The following is a 24,224-nucleotide window of genomic DNA, read 5'->3' as shown; positions in this document are numbered from 1 at the left end:
GTAAACCCACAATTTGAAATATTTCGTGCTAAATCCAAAATATCATCCAAAATAACTTGAAACTCTGCAATTGTTGCCTTTGATTTTAGAGCTTGGATGAGAATTAAACTGTCAGATTCAAAGATAACTCTTTCCAGTTGAAAGTTCTTTGCTATTATTAGACCTTCCCTAACTGCTAATGCTTCCGCAGCTAAAGGCGAGGTAGCCGCTATTTTAGAGTTAGAGGCTGTGAGAAGGTTACCAACGTGGTCTCTGAAAACAGCTGCTGTTGCACCTCCATGAAGCACTTCAAGGAACGCTGCATCAACATTACACTTAACCCATCCTGGCGGAGGCGGTCTCCAGGTAACCTTTCTAACTGTCTTTCTATCAATAACGGAACAAATAGCTGGTTCTTCTGCCATTTCTGCAAAATCTGTTTCCATCTGTTTAGCCCTGTAGATTACCAATGAAGGACTAGGTTTAGACCTCTGATGTACTGCTTGATTTCTTTCTTTCCACACCTCCCAAGCCAAAAAACCAACTCTGCTGATACACAGTTCATAATCAGTTCCTGTACACACCTTCATATTTTTAAAAAGCTCCATTATCCATTTTCCAAAAGATGAGACTGTATGAGGCGTAGGACAACACTGAATTTGAGCTCCAAACCACGCAGCCCTTGTCCAAGGGCAAAGCAGCAACGCATGCTCAGTGGACTCGGGTTCCTGCGAACAAATAGCACAGATAGGAGTGTTAGAAATTTTTTTATTATAAAGATTTTGAAAGACCGGTAATATGTTATGTGAGGCCCGCCATAGAAACGATCTTATCTTTTGAGGCACTTTTAATTTCCAAATATCCGTCCACAAGTCCCTGAAGTCATCACTAGTTGAAGGGCTATTGTTATTATCAATACTCATCTCTTTCCTGGCAACATAGTATCCCGTCTTTATAGTATATTTCCCATCTGTTTTAAAAGGCCAACAAAACTTGTCTTCTCTACCAATAATACTTACCGGGGTTCTAATGATCTTCCCTATGGTATCTCCATCAAAACGTTTTCTCAACTCGTTCATATTCCACCCCTGTCCCTGAGTAATTAGCTCCTTTACAAAAGTGACGTCATGATTCGTAACCTGAGGACTCCTCTGAATGTTCAAAATCCAGTTATCCTCCAGGATTCTCACTTTCTCTCCATTCCCAATCGACCATCTCCCATTCCTCAAAAGGAAATCCTTACCATATACAATACTTTTCCAGATCCAAGAAGCCCCCCTTCCTGCCTTGGTTCCCTTAAAATCCTCATTTGGAAAATACACAGCCTTAAGCACCTGAACCCACACCGCATTCGGGCATTCAAAAATTCTCCATGCCTGTTTTGCCAAGTGTGCTATATTTTGACTATAAAAATCCTTAAAACCAATTCCTCCATCCCTTTTGCTAGCACAGATTTTATCCCAACTCTTCCAATAGATACCCCTATCCTTACCAGTGGAGGCCCACCAAAACTTAGCCACTTTCTGACTAAGACGACGACAAAAACCTTTAGGAAAGAGAACAACGTTCATAGCATAGGCAGGTATCGCTTGAATAACCGATTTGATGAGAACCTCCCGCCCAGACTGACTAAGGAGTTTTTCTTTCCAACCTCGAAGCTTATCAAACACTCGCTCTTCAATCCAGCTCAGAGCTTTATTCTTAGATCTACCCCACTGAGCCGGAAGACCAAGATACTTACCTGGTTTATCCCAGGCAGGCAACCCTAAGATCTCCTCTATTTCTACTCTATTTCTGATCGGTATCTGGTTGCCGAACGTAATCCCAGACTTGTCAACATTTATTCGCTGCCCCGAGGCTTCCGTATACATATTTAAAATAGTAATGAGTTGATAAATCTCCTCCTCACTATCCTTCGAGAAAATAATGCAATCATCCGCAAAAAGGAGATGAGAAATGGGTGGAGCAGTAGGGGCAATTCTGACACTAGAGATTCTACCTTCTTCTTGAGCCTTATTCATAAGGATGGTAAAAACTTCAGCTGCTATGATAAACAGGTATGGCGATAGGGGGTCTCCCTGCCTTAGTCCCCTCTGAGGCACAAAACTACTTGAATCAACTTGAACTTGGTTAGTTAATACCTTATACATCAATAAGATGATAAAAGAGCTTATTTTTTAAATAAATCGAGTTTGAATTTTACTATATTCAACTTAGTATATGGTAAGCTAGTTAAATAGTATACATGCGTACTTTATTATTTATAAATAATAAATAAAAATTATAGTAAAATATGAGTTTACAGTTTTGCATGTTCCATGTTCTTCTCCGAATCAAAGTTCAAAGTTGAAAAATGTTCCTATTCTTTCTGTTGTCAATTCGATGATTATATCGCAACTCTTAACTATCATTGTAGCGGAGCCATGATGGTTTCTGTTTTTATATCTAGAGGGCTTCAAATCTTCAATGAAAATTCTTTTCTTGGATAAGTCATATTCGGATGACTCTGAATTGTGTTGATTTTTATTGAGAGCAGCTGTAATGGAATCTGAATTTGTCAAGATTTTGAATGCATATAGGAATTTTGCGATGAAGTTCAAGATTCAGGGTAGGACATGGGTTAGAGCTTGAAATTAGTTATGTTAGATTAGAGAGGTAAATTCAAAAAATTTTATAATTCCTTAAGATTTAGATAGTTTTATGGGTTAAGTATGATTTTGGTATCTAAGGTTGGAGTTGAAAATTTTTTTTATCCCAAATATTTTATTGTTTAAAATCGTTTCTAAGGTTTAACTTAGTTTTAAAATCGTTTTTTTTTTTACCAAATTTTTAATCTTTATTGCGAAAATACTCCTAACTAAAAAAAACAGAAAAAGGAAAAAAGGGGGAAGGGAATCAAGCTAGGAGGAGTTGGTTAGGGAGGGGGGGGGAAGTTGGTTCAGGGACGAAGAGTGGGAAGAGAAGGGGAAGGGCCACCGCCGCTGCTCTTCGCCGCCGTCGCTCCTCTCCCCTTCGCGCTAACCCCGAGCCACAGTGACCTTCCCCTATCATTCTTTTCTTCCCTATCTCGGACCTCCTCGAACCAGAACTTACCGCCGACGAACTTTCCCTGCTTCACCACCGCGCAACAACGTGGAGCCCTTCTTTCTCACTATCTGTAGCCTCATCTCCACCACGACCATCTTCCCTCTTCTCCCCTTCGCGCTAACCCTAGCAACACCGTGGTTCTTTCTTCTTCTTCATTCAACTCCGCGAACCACCATCTCCACCCAGCACCATTCGCGCCATCTCGCCCCTGCATCCTTCAATCCCTGTCGTAGAAGGAACTAGAGCTACCAAAACACCAGAACTGACGGCAGGTCCAGCCCCTTCCCGTCATGCTTAGACCGCTGGTGCTCCACCAGCTGCTGCACTACCCTTGCTTCTTTGTCACTGTTGCTGCGACACCACTGCCTCCCCTGTTCCCTCTTTTCTGTTTTCTATCTTCATAATCCAGATTACCATTTTGTTTTTAGTTTTTGTTTTTGGTTAGTCTTAGTTCTTTGATTTGATTCTGGATTAGTTTAGCTGGATTTTGATTTTCTGTTAGTAGATTTTAAGAAATGGTTAACTGTATACATGATCTATTGTTGTTGTTCTTTTGCGTCTAGTTGTTGTTTTATTGTTGTTGCTTCTACTTCTGTTTTTTATCTTTTGGTTCTGCTTCTGTTTCTGGTTGATTTTGGGAAAGAAAGGGGAAGGGTATTTTCGTCTGAAAAATAATTTTAAAATTAAGTTAAATCTTAGGGACGATTTTGTAAGTAAAAAAAAGGGGTTTAGGACGAAAAAAATTTTCAACCTCTACTTTAAAGACCAAAATCATACTTAACCTTAATTTAATCTATCAGAATTCATTTTTTATAATTACAGATTAGTTTTAATTATTGATCAAATATATCAGTATTTTATTTTTTTATGATCAATTTTAATATTTTATTCTTTTATGATCAATATATCACTAAATGCTAAATTCTAATTTCTTAACTTTATTTATTTTACGTAACGAATAATAACTCAATCTTAAATGTTATTAATTTTGAATTCTCAACTTAAATGTTATTAATTTTGAATTCTCAACTGATAAATTTAATAACTATTGTTATCAACTTAATAACCATAATTTTAATAGGATTTGGATCCTCTAAATTTTGGATTTTACTTTAGAGAGTAAAGTATGATCTATCATTATTTATTTTATAAATGAAAAAAAATATAAGAGAAAAAATATTTAATAGTGAGAGATCTCACTTTATCCTCTAAAGTAAAAATCTAAAATTTAAAAGATTTAAATTTATTTTAATATTATTGTCAATTTTATGTCTATAAAAAATAATCTATCTATTTCAACAAGAAAAATGTCACATAAAAAAGTTTAATAAATTTTATCGTTTTATCTCTAACATTTATATATTTTATAAAATTATTATACTTTTTAATTTAAACACTTGACTTGAGTGTTAGGAATGTAACTCTCCCGCCCGCTAACTTATAATCTAAAGTCACTGTTTCACATATGCCATGTGTTCAAAAATGCAAAATTATTAGGTAAATTATTAATTAGTAATTACGGAGTGATTAAAATAAACTGAAAAAAATTATTCTAAAAAACCGTTAGAAAGATTTAATTATTAAAAATGACTTTTAATACTAAAATTATTAAAAAGAATAATTTTTTTTTATAATATTTAAGAAAACGAATCAAATATTTTTATAAAGAGATAAATATTTCATTATTTATTTATTTATTTATTTATTTTTTAATAATTTTTATGTTGATAAATTTTATTTCTCTTAAGATTTTAGTAATTTTTATTAATTATTTATATATTTTATTTATTTATTTATTTTTGTGATTTTTATCTAACGAAAAAAAAGATAAAAGATCATAAAAATAAAAAATAAATAAATAATAAAAATTACTAAAATTTTAGAAAAAAAATTGTTAATATACAAATTATAAAAAAATAAATAAATAGTTAAGAATTAATATTTTAATAATTAAAAATTTTTAACGATTTTTTAGAATAATTTTTTTAAATTAATTAACTAATTAATTATAAGTAAATATTCATACATATCTATATAGCGTTAAGAATTAAATAATATATATTAAAGATTATAAAAAATTAACTAAAAATATATTTATTTGTTTATAAAAAAATTTATTTTTTTTAAATAATTTTAATATTAAAAATTCTTTTTAATAATTAAATTTTTCTAACGATATTTTAGAATAATTTTTTAAAATAAAAATTTGTAAACAAGTAGAAAAGTGAATGTATATATACGTGTGTGAGCGTAGGCCCGTGTGGATAGTGATGCGAGGAATGGCTGGGGGTGTGGCTAGCTAGCCATGCACGACTCTTGGCCTATTAACAAAATTGGCAATTCTATGCTGTCAGGGTCAGGCTATTCTATGATGATTACCATGACTTCCAACACACATAGTGGCCCGGTGCAACTGCAACCACTGGACACGACGGTCTCATAAGCAACGATTGAAGTAACAGGAAGCAAAGAACGACACAAGGGTAGGGTAGGGTAGGGTAGGTCAGAAAAACATATGTAATTGGTTATTGGTGTATGTGGTGCATGCATCATAGTAATTAGTAACACATGTTATCTACACCTATGGTAAATTGGATGGGGTCCAAATGTTAAAGTCCACACATGCTTTCTACAAGTAAAATAAAAATGAAGAGAGAGAAAAGTTTGCAGGCATGTATGTAAGCGTGTTAATCATGCATTATTTATACTGCGAGTGAGAAGTGAGAACCCCACTATGTGTCAGAAATATCAATTCATGCAACACTCTCTTCTCCATAACTCCTCCGAATGCCATCACTTTTCTTCTTTCTCTTCCAATGGAGCTGCAATTGAAGAAAACCGCCCTTTCAAGAAGCTGGATTTTGCTCGACAAGGATGGCACAGGCACCATACTGGATGTGGACAAGTATGCTATCATGCGCATGGTTGAGATTCACGCTAGGGACCTTCGAATTCTCGACCCTCTCCTCTCATATCCTTCAGCCATTCTCGGCAGAGAGAAAGTCATTGTTCTCAATTTAGAGGCAATTCATTCCCCTTCAATTTTCAACTTAATTCTCTCTCTTTCTCTTTCTCTATCTCTTCAATTAATCACTTATTCGACTTCTTGTTGTTGCAGCACATAAAGGCGATTATCACTGCACAAGAGGTATGTTCCTTAGCTTGCTCTTCGAATTAGCGCAGCAGCATTCCAATTTCGTTTTAATTTCCGCATCTATCTTTTTTAATTTAGGTGCTTCTTAGGGATCCAATGGACGATGATATTCTGCCGATTGTTGAAGAATTTCGAAGGCGGTTACCCAAATCAACCGGGGATGAAGAACCATCTGCTCAAGACCGTGAAGGAGGTGGAGAAGGGCAAGATAACGGTCAGCTTTATCCAAATAAATAAACGATAATAATAGTTTCCGGAAAAATATGTTTAAATCATTTTATTTATTTTCTTTGTAGAATTTCCGTTTGAGTTCCGAGCATTGGAAGTTGCATTGGAAGCAATTTGCAGTTTCCTTGATGCAAGAACAATCGAGTTAGAGACTGCTGCTTATCCAGCTTTGGATGAACTCACATCTCAGGTAACGAGAAAACCACTGCCTAAAGAATAAAGATCCATTTTTTTAGGGGTTCATAGATTTTTCACATAACATGCCTCCTTATCCAAATGGCTACGTAGGACAGAAGAACTTGGATACTATCATCTCTGTTTTCTAGCACATGCATGCCTTGCTTTCCCCTGTTATATGCCCAATTAAACACGAGACTTACTTTGAAATTTCCAGACACGACAACATTGTTTTGTCGGAAAATTTTGTCTTTTTCCTAGTTGGATTAGATTTTTTTTTTCTTTCTTTATTTTTCATATACTATTATTAATTAGTGATGTGCTTATATTTGTTGTAAAAAAACTTGTAATATGCTAATGAATGTTATCAGAGCTCGATTAAGAAAGTAAAGTTGAAAAGTATTGCTTATGCATTTCTGATTTGTCGTCTGATTAATAATTCATGGTTTTGGTTGAATGAAATTTATATCCAGATTAGCAGTCGTAATTTGGATAGAGTGCGGAAACTGAAGAGTGCAATGACAAGGTTGACTAATCGAGTTCAGAAGGTATATATATATATGTTAAAATAACATCTAGAGATTAAAACAAAGTTGTTTTTAGGTATCTCATATAGAATCCAGAGTTATCCTGTTTTTTGCACTGAATTTTGCGAGCTTATTGCATGTAGATAAGAGATGAACTAGAAAACCTACTTGATGATGATGATGACATGGCTGATCTTTACTTATCAAAAAAGTTGGCTAATTTATCTTCTCCTGCAAGTAGTTTTGGTGCTCCAAACTGGCTTCTTAGCTCTCCAAATCCAGATTCAAAGATTCACAGATCAAGCAAAGCGAGTACAGCAACCTCAGTTCAAGTGGAGAATGATGTTGAGGATCTTGAAATGTTACTTGAGGTTATATATACAAGTATTCAATATTAATTTTGATCATGATACTGTTTGTTCTAGTGATTAGTGAATTGTTCTATGGTGCAACCTGCAGGCATATTTCACCCAAATCGACGGCACATTGAATAAATTGAACACAGTATGAACTAGCTAGTACTACTGCATTTTCTTTCTTTCCTTCATACTAAGTTCCAATATGATTTCTATTAACACTACTAGAGTGATGATAAACTTTGATGTTCGATACTTCTGCAAATGCAGTTGCGTGAATATATTGATGACACAGAAGATTATATCAACATACAGGTATATACGATATTCATTTGGTCATGTATATGAAAGATAACTTTTGCTGCCTAGATAATTGACACTGTTCATAATATATGTAATTTGTTCATGCAGCTTGACAGTCACAGAAATCAACTGATTCAGGTAAAATGAAATTTCAAACTATTTCCATTCTTCTTCTTCTAATTTCTACTGCATTTCTGTACTGCTTAGCTTCTATCTTGATTCTGTTCCACTTTCTGTTATATCTGGGAGCCTTACACTAAGTTCTTTATACACACACTGAAAAACTTGTTGCTATATGAAGGCCATGATTATCTTCTTAATGTGTCTAAATACCAAGGGTATTGTTTATGCTTATTATTTCTTGACAGCTAGAGTTGTTCCTTAGCTCGGGGACTGTGTGTCTGTCCATATATTCATTGGTAGGAGCAATATTTGGTATGAACATTCCATATACATGGAAAGATGGTCACGGATACATGTTTAAATGGGTAGGTACATACCATATCCCTCATAAAAATTTCTAGAAAATCCTTTGCCAGACCATTGGAATTTACGCAGCATTGTTTATACTTTTATAGCCTTTGGCAAAAATTCTACGTTATTTTTTTCTAATACTGCCATATATAACTTTTCTTTTCTTTTTTATAACTTTTCTGAGTTGAAAATTTGGTAACTATAGGTGGTGATGCTTGGGGGAATGGTTAGTGCATCTTTGTTTTTAAGCATAGTAACTTATGCCCGACGCAAAGGACTTGTGGGGTCTTGAAACGCATAGAGATTCGTTCATGTTGGAAGCTGAAATCCATGCGTGCACCCAAACAATTTTTTGTATCATGTCATCCAAGTAATTGTTCAATCTTTTCTCTCTCTCAAAAGCTGCTATCTATCTAGCAAGTGGGGACTTATTTTATTTTATTTTTTTGATTGGAGCAATTGACAAGTTGTATATGATTGTTGATGAATTAGCAATTAAATTAGATAAAGTGCAGTCCAATAATCTAAGAGTATATATTTTACCTACATTTTAGTGCAGCATTATCCTCTCTTATGACCGTTTTCATGTTTAAGTCTGTATTTGGTCAAACCGATGCGAGTGATAGATTATGGGCCTATTCCGTTTCCCTTGGATGCAGGATGCGCATGCGGTTATGTCAATTAGTACTACAATAATCATATTATTACAATGTCCATCACATGTTCTGACTTTCTCGCTGACTTCCACTCCTTTTGGTCTAATCATTATATATTCTGCTGCTTCTGTATATCATCATCATAATCATAATTATATTTCAAAAATAATAAAACAAATATGAATTGTGACAGGTGCAATTAGACATAGAATTTATTCCAACTGCTAGGCCATTTAGCAAACCTTGAAACATGAACGCTTGGTAGAATGGAAAATACAATTAAAAATTACACCACTATGGAAAAGTGTTGGTGCAGCGGTAGAGTCGCCACTCACGTACTCACATTACATCTTGACTCTTGAGAAGAACCTTTTTTCTTTTTTGAAAAAAACCCGAAACGCCCCTGACAATTATCTCGACGAGGCCCTTGACAAAAAAAATATCTAATCTGATTCTTGACAATTACTTCGAAAGGACAATGAGGTTTTTGTACAAAAAAAATGTTTTTTTTTTTATACAGGGACTAATCAATCCCAAAAAAAAAAATTAAGAACTGGATTGAGTATTTTTTTTTCTTGAGAATCTCATCATCTTTTCGAGATAATTATCAGGGGGTCAGGTGAGGTATTCACTCTTTTTTTTTTTAGAATATAAAAAACACCGAGATAGCAGACGCAACTACTCCTAATAAGGGTCCAGAAACATAATAGATTCCTCCTCAAATTGGAACCGACTCAAAGAGATAATATCACTCGAAAGAAATGCAATGAGCATAAGGACCTTATTTAAATTCCAAGCATCAGATTCATGACTAGCCAAAAATGCACCAAATTGGCATCAAGCTAAACAAAAAAGAGACGAAGAATTACCAGTTTGATAACCATATGATATATATATGTTCCCAAAAATGAAAATTGAATAATATGAGTATTGTTTTTCATTGTTAATATATACAATTCTATTGTTTCAAGCTCCCAATTCTCTATTCTCTATTCATAATACTTCAAATTTAAAATTTGAATAGCAAGTTAAAAGGATCAAGTTATACTAGAAACTAGTAAGTGTGAAAGTCGACAGTGTCAGACAGATAGAGATTTGTAAAGAGGGAGGAGGGACCCTTTTTCAGTTAATAAACAAATCACGAAGATCACATGTTACCCTGATTCTCCCATTTTTCAACAAAGCCAATCGAATTAGCTTTTTGACTTTTCCCTCAACATCTAAACCCAACTACCAATAGTGTCTAATACATATTCTTTTGCTATTATTCTTTGATTTCTATTTGTTCGCCCTATTAGGAGGACGAAGAAGATAAATCTACCGTCACCAAACTTGAACCACAAGCAAATTAAAACATTCCCACTGCCAGTTTGAAATAGACAAGAAATATTTTGTATATTTATTATTTTATTATTTCTATATGCCAAAAGAAAAAAATTGATACATAATGTCGTACCGAATGTATAAATTGTTGCTGCAACCTCCCATAGAAAAGATCTAACTGCGTGCAACCAGTAATTGTAGAAGGAAAACATAAATCAATGATGTTTCCAAATCATAATAAAATGTATTCGTTAAGTCAGTTGAAAAAATATAGAAAGTGCAAATAGGGATACATGCATATTAGATTGCAAAAGTACACACATATATATAAGAACATGCATAAATAAATAATTTATTTAGAAAGCTCAAAATTGATTTTTACTGTCAAATTATTTAACGTATATATTTTTTTATTTTTTATTTTCTTTTAGAAGTGGTGTTAGATTATTTTACGTCCAAACTCGTGGCAGAGTGACAATTTTGATCATAAACTTAGGATTATTTCACTTAATTTCATCTCTCAACTATTTTGACCAAGTTCCATATTTTTGTTGAACAACTTTATTAGTTTGTTATATTTTAGTAATATAATAATATTTTAGCAAGTTTTGTAATTTATAACAATTAATTAGTTATCATTAGTATTTTTAATAGTGTGAGATTACATCTAATAATGTGGAATTATTCAATTTTTTTATTGGTTAAATACTAATAATATCAAACCACTCTTCCACTTTAGCTCATGATAATAATAAAACGTCTCACGACCCACAAATTCAACCCAGTAGAATACACAAATTCAGTTATAGTTTTAGTCTTTATCTTATCTTATTTTTATCTTTATTTTATCTTTATTTGTTTTTATTTTTCATAAGCCAATACTCTATATATACTTAATTTTACTTTTATAGTTTACAATTTTCAATCAATCAACAATTAATAAAATTTTTTCATCTTTTATTTTCTTTTATTATTCTTTCACAATTTTATTATCTTTGTGTATGTACTCTTTCCGTTTTATTAGATAAGATTTTAAAAGTGCTAGCGACTTTCTCATAATAAATTAATAACGATGTGTTTAGTAATGTAGCATTAGTTAGTCCTAGCAACACATTTTAGACCCAGTAAAGGAAGCTTCTCGAAACAAAGTTGAATGGATTCAACACCTTCAAAATAATAGACAAGTTCTCCTTTGTAATAAACAAAATAATCTGAAAATTTTAAAGTTCAGCTAACGGATAATTCAAGAAGTTTATCATAATTGTGGATGTATACTAATATATGTTGATGAGAAGCAGCTGGTATAGTAGGAGTAGGCCCCTATAATATTTGAATGTGAAATATGAATAAATTAATAGTAGTAGTAAAGTAATTATTAGTAATTAATTAGGATAGCACAGAGGAGGGTATGGTAGACCTTGGCGCATGTTAATGCACGCTCTTTTCCCCCCGCATGACACGCCGTCCATCACCTAGCGCGCACGTTAACCCCGCGGCGCATGGTATCACACCCTCCTACTCCTCTAGCTGTCGTTGGTTCAAGTGTGAAACATGTCTTTAATAAAATAAAAAATAAAAATAAAAAAAAGGAAGAAGACATAAGAAAGAGAGAGAAGAAAAAAACAGACTCGGTTGTTTTGGCTTTGGTTCATGCTCTTTTCGACGAAGACTCCCTTCTCAGCTGGATTCAGATCATCCACAACAACTCCTTCTCCCAAATCCACGTCCAATCTCCCTTTTCATATTCATCTCTCTGAATCCCAAATTTTCATCCATCTTCACATTCTTAATTCTCCGATCGCTATTATTATTATGCATATATAGGTCCATATATATTTGAAATATACATATATCTTGCATATATTATTATCGCGATTAATATTCTTGTTCCATTTTCTTACGCTAGCCATGTTTGTGTAATAATAATGCAGGATGTGATTGTTACCAAAACGGACGTAAATATTTGTGGGTGGTGGGAACAAGCATGCACCGAGTGAGGGTGGATGCACGTGAGTGAAACCAAAACAAGCGGCGAAGAATGGCGAATCGGGTGGTGAAGGTGAAGAGGGAGACGATTGCGGCATGCATGACTTGCCCCCTCTGCAACAAGCTCTTCAGAGAAGCCACCACCATATCCGAATGCCTTCACACGTGTGAGTTTTCACTTTTCATTTTACTTAACCCCCTTTCCAAATCCCCTCTCCCATTTCCCTCAATCCAATCTTAATTTCCTCAAATTTTCAATCTTTTCTTTCTCATGCCTCTTCTTCATCTTCTGCCTTCATTCAATTGCTTTGAGTTTGACTCTTCTTCTTTCTTTCTTCACCCCCCTCATCCTCATGGAGGGGTTACTTTTGTAATTACATACTTCTATCCTATATATACAATTAAAGAGGGTGTTTAAACTTTTGACTACAACTAACCTCAATTATTTTCATTTATGGTAAAATTGTAAAATCACTTAGACTAGTTTTTTCAGTTCATGCAACACTGGTCTCGTGGCACCACCACCCACATTACTATTAATATATGCAATGCAACTAACTTTATTACATTTTGGAGCTTGGAAATATTTCTCTATGTAATTATTTTGTTGTTATTATTATTCTCAGTTTAAGGTTAATTAATTGGTGTTCTAGTTGGTTAGCTATCTTCTGTGTGAAATTTTATTTCTGAACGTTTCATCACTCATTGGCTAGAGCTTTAAGGAAAGGATATATCAATATATGTGAGCCACGCCACTAATAGATATTTTTTTTTCTTCTTTTTGTTTCTTTGTGGATTTCGTTTACTAGTTTGCAGGAAGTGCATTTATGATAAAATCACAGATGAGGAATTAGAGTGCTGTCCAATATGCAACATTGACTTGGGTTGTGTTCCACTCGAAAAACTAAGGTCACACCCTCTTCTTTCTGCCACTTTCCCAAATTACCCCTTCTACTACTTTTTTCCTTTGGAAAGAAAGAAAAATACAAGCTGCTATATCATTGTTATAAGTCTGCTAAAAATTGAGATACAACTATGCATGCTTTAAAGCTTCCTTTGAAAACAAATTATATGTTTGATTTGTCTGTAAAACTGTTGAATAATGTTGATCCTTCAACATTTATATTGAAACACCATCAAGGGAAGGAATACGGGTAAAAGAGGGTGTCAAGATCATACAACAATGACCTGCAAGAGAATGAGGATTTCTGTTGCTAAGATATCCTATCAGGATAAGATAAAATTATATTCATTTTGTTACTTTGTGAAAACTAACTTGATTGATCGGCTCTCTTCAGAGCAATTTGTCATTAACTGGAAATTATATGCATTTAGTTTGACATCTTTCAATAATTTATATACATTGATGCTGATATGTTTTAACTTCTATCGAGAAGTTTTCGCGACATAGATTTCATCTGTCTATTAAAAAATATAAATAGTAAGAACTATGGATAAGGTAACATGATTGCATTTAATAAAGTTTCATTTGAATTATTAGTTGGAAACAGCGACAGAGTAAGATGAACAGTGTAAAAGGGTGGTTATTCAATCTACAGATCAAATTAATGACATTGTTGACCACAACTGGTAGATATGTTATTATTTGAGAATGTTCAATTTTAGTATTTCTCAATTATCTTAAAAAATGACAGCAAAAAATGTGACTTAAGAGTGAATATTGATTAAGTTGGATCAAAGAGTAGGGAAATCGTCATGGAATTGATGAATCTTCAAGATGGAAAAGGAAAAGATATTGTTCTGAATTTTCTTTGAACGAAATTGTACTGTTATGAATAACAGCCGTTGGTAATGAAGCAGAGAGAGCAGTATTTAAGGAAGAAAAACAAAAAAGACACACACAACTAATGATTGTGGTGTTCTCTTTTCGATTGTTGCATGCTGAGTTGTAGACCTTGTCTTCTGATTACCAGGCCAGACCACAGTTTGCAAGATGTAAGGGCCAAAGTTTTCCCCTTAAAGGGAAGAAAGGTGACAAAGACACCTGAACCTGCTGCCCCCTCGGTACCGTTACCAGCTAGAAGAAAGGAGAGATCTCTTTCATCTTTGGTGGTCAGCACTCCAAGGGTATCTGCACAAGCAACCATGACAGGAAGAAGAACAAAACCTACAAGAAAGGCTGGTAGTCTGCGATCCTCTAGTTTTTCCATCGAAAAGTCCATTAAAAAGGAGGAAGAAGTACTAGAAGATCATCCTGGGAGTTCAAGTTCACCGGACACTTCAAATAAGTTTGCTGAAGATACTCGACAGGTTGTAGGAGAGATGAGCCGGCTTTTATCCTTCAACTCACTATCTAGTGCTTATTTATTTATCATTTCAGTTCATTACTTCATTTGATTTTCCACATTGTATTGGCATTAGTTCTTATAATAGTATACTTAACTTTTATTTTTAATTTTTCTTGTTGCAGAGTTCATCCCCTCGTGAAGGCAGTCAACCCTTACCAAATAAAGGAACAGAGAATGGTGCCGAATCATGGGATGCAAAATTGGATCTTTGGAAACCCTTGAATTGTTTAGTAGAAGTTGCAAGTAGGAGCAAATCTTTCAAGTCTAATGCACAAGGGTCTGATGCTAAACCAGAAACCATTCAAGTAAATGAGACTGATTCTCAAGTGCTAAAAATAAAAAATAAGGAAAATAAACGCAAGGGGAAGACTGAGGATGAAAAGACTAGCAGTTGTCCTGTCTCTTCTGATACAGTGAAACCCAATAAATCGCGTAGAGTTCGGCGTAGAAAGGAACCCCCTTTTGGGGAATCAGGCATATTACCCCAAGCTGTGCTGGATTCTAACAGCAGTAAACACTTAAGGAGTTGTCCAATTTGGTTCTCCTTAGTAGCTTCTGAGAACCAGTGAGATTATATATCCTTGAAATTTAAATTAACAACTTATATCTTTAAATCATATACATATTTTAGGGAACATTTCTATATTTACTTATTTCATACTAATGTATCAGGGAAGGAGACGCACCCTTGCCTCAAATTCCTTCAAGTTATGTGAGAATAAAGTAAGTTCCTTCTGGCATTCTTACCTGTATTGCCGCCTTTTATTACTTTAGTTTTGATTTATTGCATGATTTTGAAATAGGAGTATTGTGCTTGGAGCAGTGTTGGACATCTAATTTTTCTCTAAATTAACCCTCTCCTTATAGTAAATTTTACATAGCATCTTGAGTGATAGAAAAAGTCAATGGCTTTGACCTTCAGAAGTTGTGCTTCAGTATAATGTAAATGATTTAGCAGTCCATTAATTATATCATGGAGAATATCAATGCAAGCTGAATAAGCAAGATGTATTTCACGGACTCTAGTTGGGCCTCTCATTTTGTCTATTTTAAGATAAAATGGTTGTAACTCAAAAGACAACTATCTCGATGTAGTTGTAAGAAAGTCTTTCACAGTAAGGGAATTTTCACCTTTGTTGTCAGCTATTAAGATTGCAGCATTTACTATCACTCAGATTGTATTTTCTTTTCTTTATTTTATCCCATTCCATGTTATCCTCAATTATTTGTCATTCTTCAGATTGGGGACCATAATTGGGTCTTAGGACAGGCTAACTTCCTCTTTAGCCATTCCTTTTCGCCTTGTTCCTTCATTTGTCCTTTATCCTTGTGGTTGGTACATGAATAACATGATTGTTCCTACCAGTTGTATATTTGTCAGAAGATGAGCATATCAAAGAAAATTAGTATAATACACGAAAAATAAAAAATAAAACTGAATTTCAATTACCTCGAAAAGAAAATGGGCCATAATTGTGGATTTTAAACTCAATATGCTCTCTAGAAATCTGCAGAAATACATAGATGCATTTTGATGATCTTATTTTCAATTTTTCCTAGGTGGTCAAGTGAAATTTTTTGTGTGAATATTATCTAAACAGATTTCATATAAACTCTGCCAAATATAAATGTTGCAATTTTTCTCTTCCAAAAAAAGAAAAAAAAAAAAGAAATGAAGGAAGAAAAATGAAAACAGCTATAACTCATCTTTTCCATTTTTAGAAAGAAAGTATTCATGGAGTCAATTACATATCTAAAATTGCCTTAGGAAGAAATATGAGATTTCTTGCATTAAACATCAACTATATTGATTGATTGTGTATACAATAGCATTTAAACTGTTGTAAGAATAATTTACCAAGGTGAGCCTTTGGTAATGATCTTTAAGTGAATTATTGATCACACACTACACCTATACATGGTACTAAATTCGCTCGAGAAATCATTTTCACTCTAACTAGCTTAGTGATCCAAAACTGTAGGGTGTAACTGAACCAGAATGTTTCTTTTGTTTATAACAGGGATGGAAGCATACCTGTCTCATTTATCCAAAAATACTTAGTGAAGAAACTAGAGCTGACCAGTGAAGCAGAGGTAACTCTCTCTCCTTTTCTAGTGTATCTACAAGACATCAAATTTGCACACAATTGTGCAATTCACATAACGCATAAGTTGAGGTGGGCCACCGATTTTGATGAAGAAAAATGATTGATTAAAAAAGGAGGGTAAAAAGGAATAGTGTTGATTGATGTATTGGGGTTTTGTGAAGGAGTAACTTATCTCTTTCAATGAATTATTCACAATTCGATTGTTCTTAGAGTATTCTACTTGTCTTTTTTAAGCTCCTGACATGTTTGATCAGTCAAAGACAATCTTGAATCACCACTCTTTACTGTTCTGATACATGTTCTTAGAGTATTCTTAGAACATCATCTGATACATGTGGCCTCCAACGTACTGGTTGCCCTATTGGAATAAGGCTTATATGTTCTGGTCATTCCTTCTTACAATTCAAAATAGAGCAATGGTAATAGTTTACACATGTTACTCATTCTTGAGTTGATTCTTTTTTACAGATTGAGATTAAATGTATGGGGCAACCAGTGCTCCCTACACTGCGGCTACAAAATTTGGTTGAGTTGTGGCTGGATTCAGCCGCCACGTCACAGCGGATTCCAGCAACCATTGGGTCATCAGCAAAGGATTTTGTGATGGTCCTGGCCTATGCTCGGAAGGTCCCACATCCTTGATCATGGTTCCCCCCAAAATTCACAATTTTTAATGCACCTTGAAAATGTTGACCACAGCATAATTTCCCCACCTGCATGGATACTGAACATGGCTTCTTCTTCTGGCACCATTGTTGCCAAAAGCAGTTATATCTTGGAGGATAAGAAGGGCCAAATAAATTAATTATAAGGAACTCTCCTCCATACGAAGCATAATCCTTCTGCCATTACTGTAGCATGATGAGGTTGGTCATTGTAATGATCATTACAACATGATTTTTCAATGTTCTCCCCCATTCCTTTGGTCCAATAATTTGAAATGCGCATGTGACATAGAGATATAAAGTATGTATAGGCCACCATGTGTAGTTAGGAGAGATTATTTATTGTGATTTTGACATTTAAATCGAGAGGATATTTTTTAATTTCTTTTTAATTTTGATAGATGTTTTAATGGATGAATGATCCTACTATACTCCACAACTAGAAATAAATGCATTAGAGAGAGTGAAAAAGAATTACTGAAAAATACCATCAAAAGGTATTTAAGTATAGATAAATTGGCTAAATACATATTAACATATATGCTTTATGACAAGATATTAGTGTGTTGTCAACAAATTTGGAATGGATGGATGAGTGGTTAGTTTATTCGTGTGCTTTGTGCTTAAGACTATTGAATTGCAGCATATCTTTAAATGGATGTGAGATTCGCAGCTTGTTTGATCATGTAGACAATATCATCAGGATAAAATTTGTTTGGGAAAGTATGAGGAGCCAATGGAATATTTGTACAATGCGAATAATGGAGGTTTAGAGAGTATTAGAGATATAACCATTAGTGTTACCTTTTTTTATCAGCTGAAGCTTTTGGGATGAGTGGTATCATGACCTAGTATTAGAGTTCTAGATCCGAAAAGTCAAGAGTTCGATCTTTGGTGAACCTCAAAATCAATTTAAATTTTTGGGAGGATGTTTATTATCCCTACTACTCGGATGGTTATTTTAGATAGTATAGAAGATGTTCATTTTGTAACTCAATAACCCATTGTACACATTGTACAAATAATCCATTGTGACTTGTGGCTTGTGGCTTAACTATATTCACTAATTCATACATGAGCTGTGGAGTGTAAAAGTTTTATTTTGGTGCAAGTTCTTATACAATCATTTAACTGTTGAAACTGAGAGCATATTGGATGTTGTCTTGTTTTACAAAAATAGAAATAAATAAGTGGAAATATGTCTATCAACAAAAACAAGAACCAAGCAAGAAAGTGAAGCTAGGAATGATTTCCAAAAATATCTTCAACATCTTGCTTGCACACCAATCGAGACCCACACCTCACTATTTGTAATGAATGGCAGCAATAACTTTTCAATACAAATTCAATTTCTTTGAAGTGACCACCTTCATAAATTGTGTGACGAAATTTATCAATGGACAGATAAAGAATATAAAGGTGAGGGCAATATGGCTCCATAAGAGGTAAATTCCTGGAGTTGATGAACATCTTACCCTTAGGCCCAAACAAATAACATTCAACTTCATGATTGCACACTTGAGGTGGATCTGCATAACTTACCAACATGAAACACAGAGCAAATCCCACCCAATCATTTACAGGACAATTTTGAGGGATTGCTATCTTTGCAAAGGAAATACATCTTTGAGGGACAAACCATGATGGAATTTCACTCCCAGTTATAAGCATGTCAAATCTTGCTTTTGGGATGCTAAGTCCCTGTAATGCACAAAATGTTTGTTAAGTTTGCAGTGTCTATATTTCTATCATGTCCCAACTACCAAACACAATAATATAAAGACTTTTAGAAGTAGGGTACCAAACCTCAAAAAGGCGATTGATAATTTCTTGTATAGGAAGGTGGCATTGTATAGGTGATGCAAAGAGGTTGCATGGCTTGGATAGATTCAATTTGGAAGCTTCAAGTGAGGCACAATTGCTTGCATCCAATTCTTTTATGCTTGATGGAAGCTCTGGCAAAGATTCAAGCTTTTTGCACCAATTTATATCAAGATACTCAAGCTTTGGAAGTTTCGATATGCTCCTAGGCATGCTAACAAAGTCATTCCCAGAGAGATCTAGAATCCTCAAGGAAGATAAATGGCAAAAGTCATCTGGTATTGATTCATCAGATAAATTGCAGTAACTTAAATCTACACTGCTCAAAAGGCATAAGCGGGAGACTGAAGGTGGCAAGCGAAATCCGGTTGGAGCTTGTTGACTTCCAAACAACCACTTAAAAGGGAGAAACATGTCCATTGAATTTGATACTTGCCCCTTGCAACCAGCAAATGAGATTACTCTGAGGCTTTCTAGATAAAAGACACATGAAGGGAGTTCTTCTATTGCTGTTTCACTTGCACATAGTTCCTCCAAACACTTTATTTCCTTAAGGCACTCCGGCAAGCTGCGAATTTTTGAGCATCCGGAAACATTCAAAATCTTGAGAGACTTCAGTTTATGAATGGTGTCTGGAAGGCAAACAAGATTCTTGCAATTGTTTAACTTCAATTGAGTAAGGCCAACTAGACTTCCAATTGATGATGGTAGCTTTGTTATAGCAGTTCCCTCTAAAGAAAGCATTGATAGAAGTTCCATGTTTTCGCCAAACTCGGGAAGTATTTTCAGTTCTGAGCAACCAGAGAGATTTAAATCTTTCAATGAACACATCTCCAATTTACTTGGAAAAGCTTTGAGCCTTTTGCAGTCTTTCAAATTCAATAGAACAAGTTTCTTGTGATGTACAAGGGACGTATGAATTTCCGTTAAACTTGTACAACCTTCAAGAACCAATGATTCAAGATTTGGAACCCCATCAAAGTCAAGGGTTTTCTTTAGGTTCTTGGAGAAACTCAAATTGATAAACCTTAGCTTTTTAAGAATCTGTCAAAGTTATAAATATGACAGAAAAAAAATTATTAGTTTTTGGAGATATTGTGATTATGAGAAGAAAAAAAAGATATAAAGAAGCATATCTTGTACACAAGTTCTAGTTGAGGAAATTGACCTTTTTTCCATGCCAAAGTTGTTCAATTTTGCTATGAGACAAATTGAGGTCAACAAGCTCATTCAGTTGATTACTAAATGGTAGAGCTTTCAAAGGAGATCCTTCCCAATGAAGAACTTTGAGTGAACAAGGAAGGCAATTGAGGCCAAGAGGAAGTTGCATCTGACATAACTTGAGTAATCTTACTTGATTGCTGTTGGAGAAGGCTTCAGTGCTCCAGCATGCTTCATATGGTTGAACTATGTTTAGAACTATAGCTTGAATGGCTTCAGTCCCCTAGAAAACCAGAATGTAAATGTTGCATGCATGATGCATCTTAAATCAAACATCCAGTATTAGAAAAAGAGGCACTTACCTTATTATTTGTCAATACATGATCAATGTCATCTTGAGACCATAACCTGCTACGTTTGCCTGGATCATTTGGAGATTCTAGGAATACAATATTTCTTCCCATTTCTTGAATCAAATCATGCATCTGCAACTTATTGGTTGCACCAATAGTTATCAAATTTCTTTCAATCAAAATTTCAATTCCAATTTTAGGACAACCACCACAAGTTTCTAACATATCTGTAACTTCTTCTTTATCCATGCCCTTGAAAAAACAGGCAATATCTAGAAACATATCTTGCTCGGGGCTATTTAAACCATCATAACTTACTTTCAGTGTATTTTGGATCTCAGGAAGCGGAAAACTTCTTATTTGCTTCAAAGCACTATGCCAAACTTCTATAGTTCTTCCATGAAGATGGGAACCTAGCACTTCAATTGCTAGTGGAAGGCCTTTAGTGTATTCAACCACTTCTTTGCACAAATCCAAATACCCTTCTTTAGGCTGATCTTGTTTGAAGGCTTTCAAAGAGAGGAGATGAAGAGCTTCATTTGAGAATAAGCCTCCAATCTCACAAGTTTTTAGCACTCCATGTGTTGCCAGAATGTGTTTGTCTCTGGTTGTGATTATCACTTTACTACCTGAACCAAACCACTCTTGCTTCTCTGCTAAATTCTCCAATTGACTTAATTCACTTACATCATCAAGAACAAGAAGAACCTTTTTATTGCACAAAGAGTTTGCTATTATTTTTTTCCCATCAAAAAAATTATGAAAATTGCTGCTTCTTACATTAAGATGAGAAAGAAGTTCCTTTTGGATTTGAACTAAGCCATTTTTCTCATGCATCTCTCTAATGTTCTGAAGAAAGCAACTAACTTGGAATTCCTCTTTAATTGATTCATAGACTAATCTAGCAGTTGTAGTCTTACCTATGCCACCCATGCCCCATATGCCAACAAAGCGAACATCATCCAACCTCATGCCTATGAGTGAAATCACCCTCTTTATCCTTGAATCAACCCCAACAAGGTTATCTGTGCAAGTTGGCAGCTTCGGAATCAGCAATTTCTGTATGTGATCAACAATTGTTTCAACTAGTCCTGCTTCATGTCTGTACAGAGAGGGAATGGAACAAAAAAGTAAGCATTGAGATGGTAATTGGTGAATCAATGAGATGACTTTAAATTGCAGTTTGCAACCACAATATTATTGTTGCTATGCTGTTTCATATACATTTTTCCAAAATTTTCTACGCGACCATAACCGCAGTTTAAAACCATGACTAAGTCTGATCTTTTATCTCAACACAGCCAGTTTACATAACAACATCAATATGACAAACATCACAGTCACAGAGTAATTTATACTCCCCTTAATGATAACAATAGTTACAAAAGCTACCTACCATTAACTTATCATCATGTAATGTAAAACAGACTTCTGACTTCTTAAAGGTTCACTTTCAGTATACTAAACAGGTATGAAATTGATCACAAGTTGGTTATAGTAAATGTTTGACTCTGCTACTTACTATTTAAAAAGTCTTTAACAAACATAACCATTTGATATAATGACACTGGGAAATTCGTTTACTCAATCAATGCATAGAAATTAAACTCATCAGAATATATAACAATTTAATCAGAATGATGGGTCTACTTACTGATCCTTAGAGTCCCAACCAGAGAAACTTGCAACTTCTTTCAAGGCATCTCTCCATCTCTTCACTTTGTCCTTGTCTTCTCTGAATCTCTCTTCATGTTTTCTGAAGGCTTCACCAAAGGTTTCTCTTTGATACCTCACATCAGAGGGATCAACACCATAGAAGATGGGAAAAACAGCTTGGCCAAGATTGCTCCTGCAGTGAAGAATCTTTTGGAGCTCATCTAAGCACCAAGTTGAGGAAGCATAGTTTGGTGAGAGGATGATGAGTGCAAACATGGACTCTTCAATGGCCTTGAAGAGCTCCACAGATATGGATCCTCCCTTATCAAGGTCATGATCATCCTTAAAAGTCTTGATACCCCTTCTTTCAAGGGAAGCAAAAAGGTGGTCTGTGAAGCCTTTTCTGGTGTCATCACCTCTGAAACTCAAGAAAACATGGTTGGTCCATCTTGTGCTGATTGCCATCCTGTGATCCTTGCAATGGTGTGATAGTACTGCTTCTGATTCTGAAACTTATTGCTGCTATAATGCAAGTTTGCTTTTTTGTTTCTTATTTCTTGAGCCTGGCTTGTTTAGTCTTTGAGGAAAGTGTGGTGAAGATTGGTTACTTTCAATATCACTCACTCCACTTTGCTACTTTAATTTAATTTATTTTTTGTGCTGGAATCTGGATTGATTTCCACGAAGTATCCAAGAAAAAGGTAAGAAAAAATTTTTGGCGAAGACTTATTGACTCATTGGATTCTAATTCAGGAAAGAAAAGTGGTTAATTTTTTTGGATATTGACTCATTCTCAATGCAATACGTGTTCTGCGTATTGTGCTTGCACAGAACAGTGTCTTCAGAACACTGTAAAACTCTATTTTTTGTAACATTAACGTAAAACTTTATTCACTCTTCCATATTAAAATAAAAAATCTAAGAAAAGTTGTTGTCCCAGTAACAGTATAACCAAACAGAACATATATCAAAAGAAAAAAGATATCATGGTATTATTCTAAGGAAAATGTCACCAGATTTAGCTAAATTACATTGACTTCTTTTCAAATTAACCATATTACATATGTTGCAATTAATCGATGACCTTAGGCCTTAACCTTCTTCAAAATTTAGTATATATAATACTGCATATTTTCATATTTAAACACTGGTGTTACTGAAAAAATCACACTTACTTTTCTTCTAAGGAAGTCAAGTTAATATAGTTGAAGCAAATATATCAAATAACTCCAAGAGAGTTCTCATAAATAAAGCTAACAAGTAAAATATATTTTTTTTCTCTAAAATTTTAAATGGATAATATTTGAAATAAATGCTAATTTTATTTTTACTATTGTTTTGTTTTTTAATCAACAATCAGTTAAATTTTTTTAACAATTTTATCTCTAAGTTTTTCTTTATTTATTCTTAATCGTAACACCTTTTTTTTTCACTATCCATCTCTATTTTCTAGTCCCAATCTCAACCCCAAGTTAAAAGGGTTAAGGTCGGAGTGGACCATGGTGAGGGATTTTAGATTGATAGACGATAGATAACATACTAAAAAGTGGTAGCATTGAGGTTGGACGACTACAACAGTGAGGGGTGGTGGCTGTTGGGATTAGGTAGAATCGTGATTAGTTTAGCGTTAGGGTTAAAGATAGGTGGAAAAAGAGAAAAAAATGGTGATGATAATGACGACAATAACGATAATAAATCGTGACTGATTTAATGTTAGGGTTAAAAACGGATAAAAAGAAAAAAAAAGTGATAATGACAAATGAACTGGCCACTTGATCAATTAACAAAATATATACTTTATTCTAAAACTATCGCACATTAAAATCTTAAGGTACTTCGAGCCGTGACCTTCTCTTGAATTCTTAAAGACTCAAAGCTTCTTTCGCTCCATCCCCGCAGGG

At 34.3% G+C, this 24,224-nt stretch overlaps 3 protein-coding genes across 6 annotated transcripts; 2 read left to right on the top strand and 1 right to left on the bottom strand.

Annotated features, from left to right (window-relative positions):
* Positions 1–202: 202 nt before the first annotated feature.
* Positions 203–8,831, top strand: LOC112754379 (magnesium transporter MRS2-I). Of its 2 annotated transcripts, XM_025801999.3 has the most exons (12): positions 203–345; positions 5,421–6,089; positions 6,185–6,214; positions 6,299–6,434; positions 6,517–6,638; positions 7,099–7,173; positions 7,296–7,523; positions 7,612–7,656; positions 7,779–7,823; positions 7,920–7,949; positions 8,180–8,299; positions 8,491–8,831. In XM_025801999.3, exons 2-12 carry the CDS (start codon positions 5,883–5,885, stop codon positions 8,575–8,577), a joined length of 1,125 nt encoding a protein of 374 aa, XP_025657784.1. In that variant the 5' UTR covers positions 203–345; positions 5,421–5,882; the 3' UTR covers positions 8,578–8,831. The 2 variants fall into 2 exon arrangements, with proteins under 2 accessions (XP_025657784.1, XP_025657785.1); XM_025802000.3 differs by lacking the exon at positions 8,180–8,299.
* A 2,972-nt stretch (positions 8,832–11,803) lies between these two features.
* On the top strand, positions 11,804–17,746 carry LOC112756327 (E3 ubiquitin protein ligase DRIP2). Of its 2 annotated transcripts, none has more exons than XM_025804864.3 (8): positions 11,804–12,088; positions 12,196–12,417; positions 13,060–13,159; positions 14,185–14,521; positions 14,682–15,124; positions 15,232–15,282; positions 16,581–16,653; positions 17,136–17,746. In XM_025804864.3, exons 2-8 carry the CDS (start codon positions 12,303–12,305, stop codon positions 17,307–17,309), a joined length of 1,293 nt encoding a protein of 430 aa, XP_025660649.1. In that variant the 5' UTR covers positions 11,804–12,088; positions 12,196–12,302; the 3' UTR covers positions 17,310–17,746. The 2 variants fall into 2 exon arrangements, with proteins under 2 accessions (XP_025660649.1, XP_025660650.1); XM_025804865.3 differs by having other exon boundaries at positions 11,811–11,988.
* Positions 17,747–18,407: 661 nt separating this feature from the next.
* Positions 18,408–23,074, bottom strand: LOC112758234 (TMV resistance protein N). 2 transcript variants are annotated; one of them, XM_029294087.2, is made up of 6 exons: positions 22,322–23,040; positions 20,677–21,769; positions 20,322–20,597; positions 19,139–20,197; positions 18,808–19,033; positions 18,408–18,699 (listed from the first exon to the last, which is right to left on the bottom strand). In XM_029294087.2, exons 1-6 carry the CDS (start codon positions 22,786–22,788, stop codon positions 18,572–18,574), a joined length of 3,249 nt encoding a protein of 1,082 aa, XP_029149920.1. In that variant the 5' UTR covers positions 22,789–23,040; the 3' UTR covers positions 18,408–18,571. The 2 variants fall into 2 exon arrangements, with proteins under 2 accessions (XP_029149920.1, XP_025662632.1); XM_025806847.3 differs by having other exon boundaries at positions 18,408–19,033; positions 22,322–23,074.
* Between the last annotated feature and the right edge of the window lie 1,150 nt (positions 23,075–24,224).

This window comes from Arachis hypogaea, chromosome 16, assembly GCF_003086295.3.
Source record: "Arachis hypogaea cultivar Tifrunner chromosome 16, arahy.Tifrunner.gnm2.J5K5, whole genome shotgun sequence".
Lineage (NCBI taxonomy): Eukaryota > Viridiplantae > Streptophyta > Magnoliopsida > Fabales > Fabaceae > Arachis > Arachis hypogaea.
The sequence above is the reverse complement of the archived record's forward strand: the minus strand, read 5'-3'. Positions and strand labels throughout refer to the sequence as shown.

Coding starts and splice junctions, on each gene's coding strand:
- LOC112754379 (XM_025801999.3), top strand. CDS start 5,883: ATGGAGCTGCAATTGAAGAAAACCGCCCTTTCAAGAAGCTGGATTTTG. Junction 6,090..6,184: donor TCATTGTTCTCAATTTAGAG/GCAATTCATTCC, acceptor TTGTTGTTGCAG/CACATAAAGGCGATTATCAC. Junction 7,174..7,295: donor TGACTAATCGAGTTCAGAAG/GTATATATATAT, acceptor TATTGCATGTAG/ATAAGAGATGAACTAGAAAA.
- LOC112756327 (XM_025804864.3), top strand. CDS start 12,303: ATGGCGAATCGGGTGGTGAAGGTGAAGAGGGAGACGATTGCGGCATGC. Junction 13,160..14,184: donor GTTCCACTCGAAAAACTAAG/GTCACACCCTCT, acceptor TCTGATTACCAG/GCCAGACCACAGTTTGCAAG. Junction 16,654..17,135: donor AGCTGACCAGTGAAGCAGAG/GTAACTCTCTCT, acceptor TCTTTTTTACAG/ATTGAGATTAAATGTATGGG.
- LOC112758234 (XM_025806847.3), bottom strand. CDS start 22,788: ATGGCAATCAGCACAAGATGGACCAACCATGTTTTCTTGAGTTTCAGA. Junction 21,770..22,321: donor GGTTGGGACTCTAAGGATCA/GTAAGTAGACCC, acceptor CTCTCTGTACAG/ACATGAAGCAGGACTAGTTG. Junction 20,198..20,321: donor AACTTTGGCATGGAAAAAAG/GTCAATTTCCTC, acceptor TAACTTTGACAG/ATTCTTAAAAAGCTAAGGTT.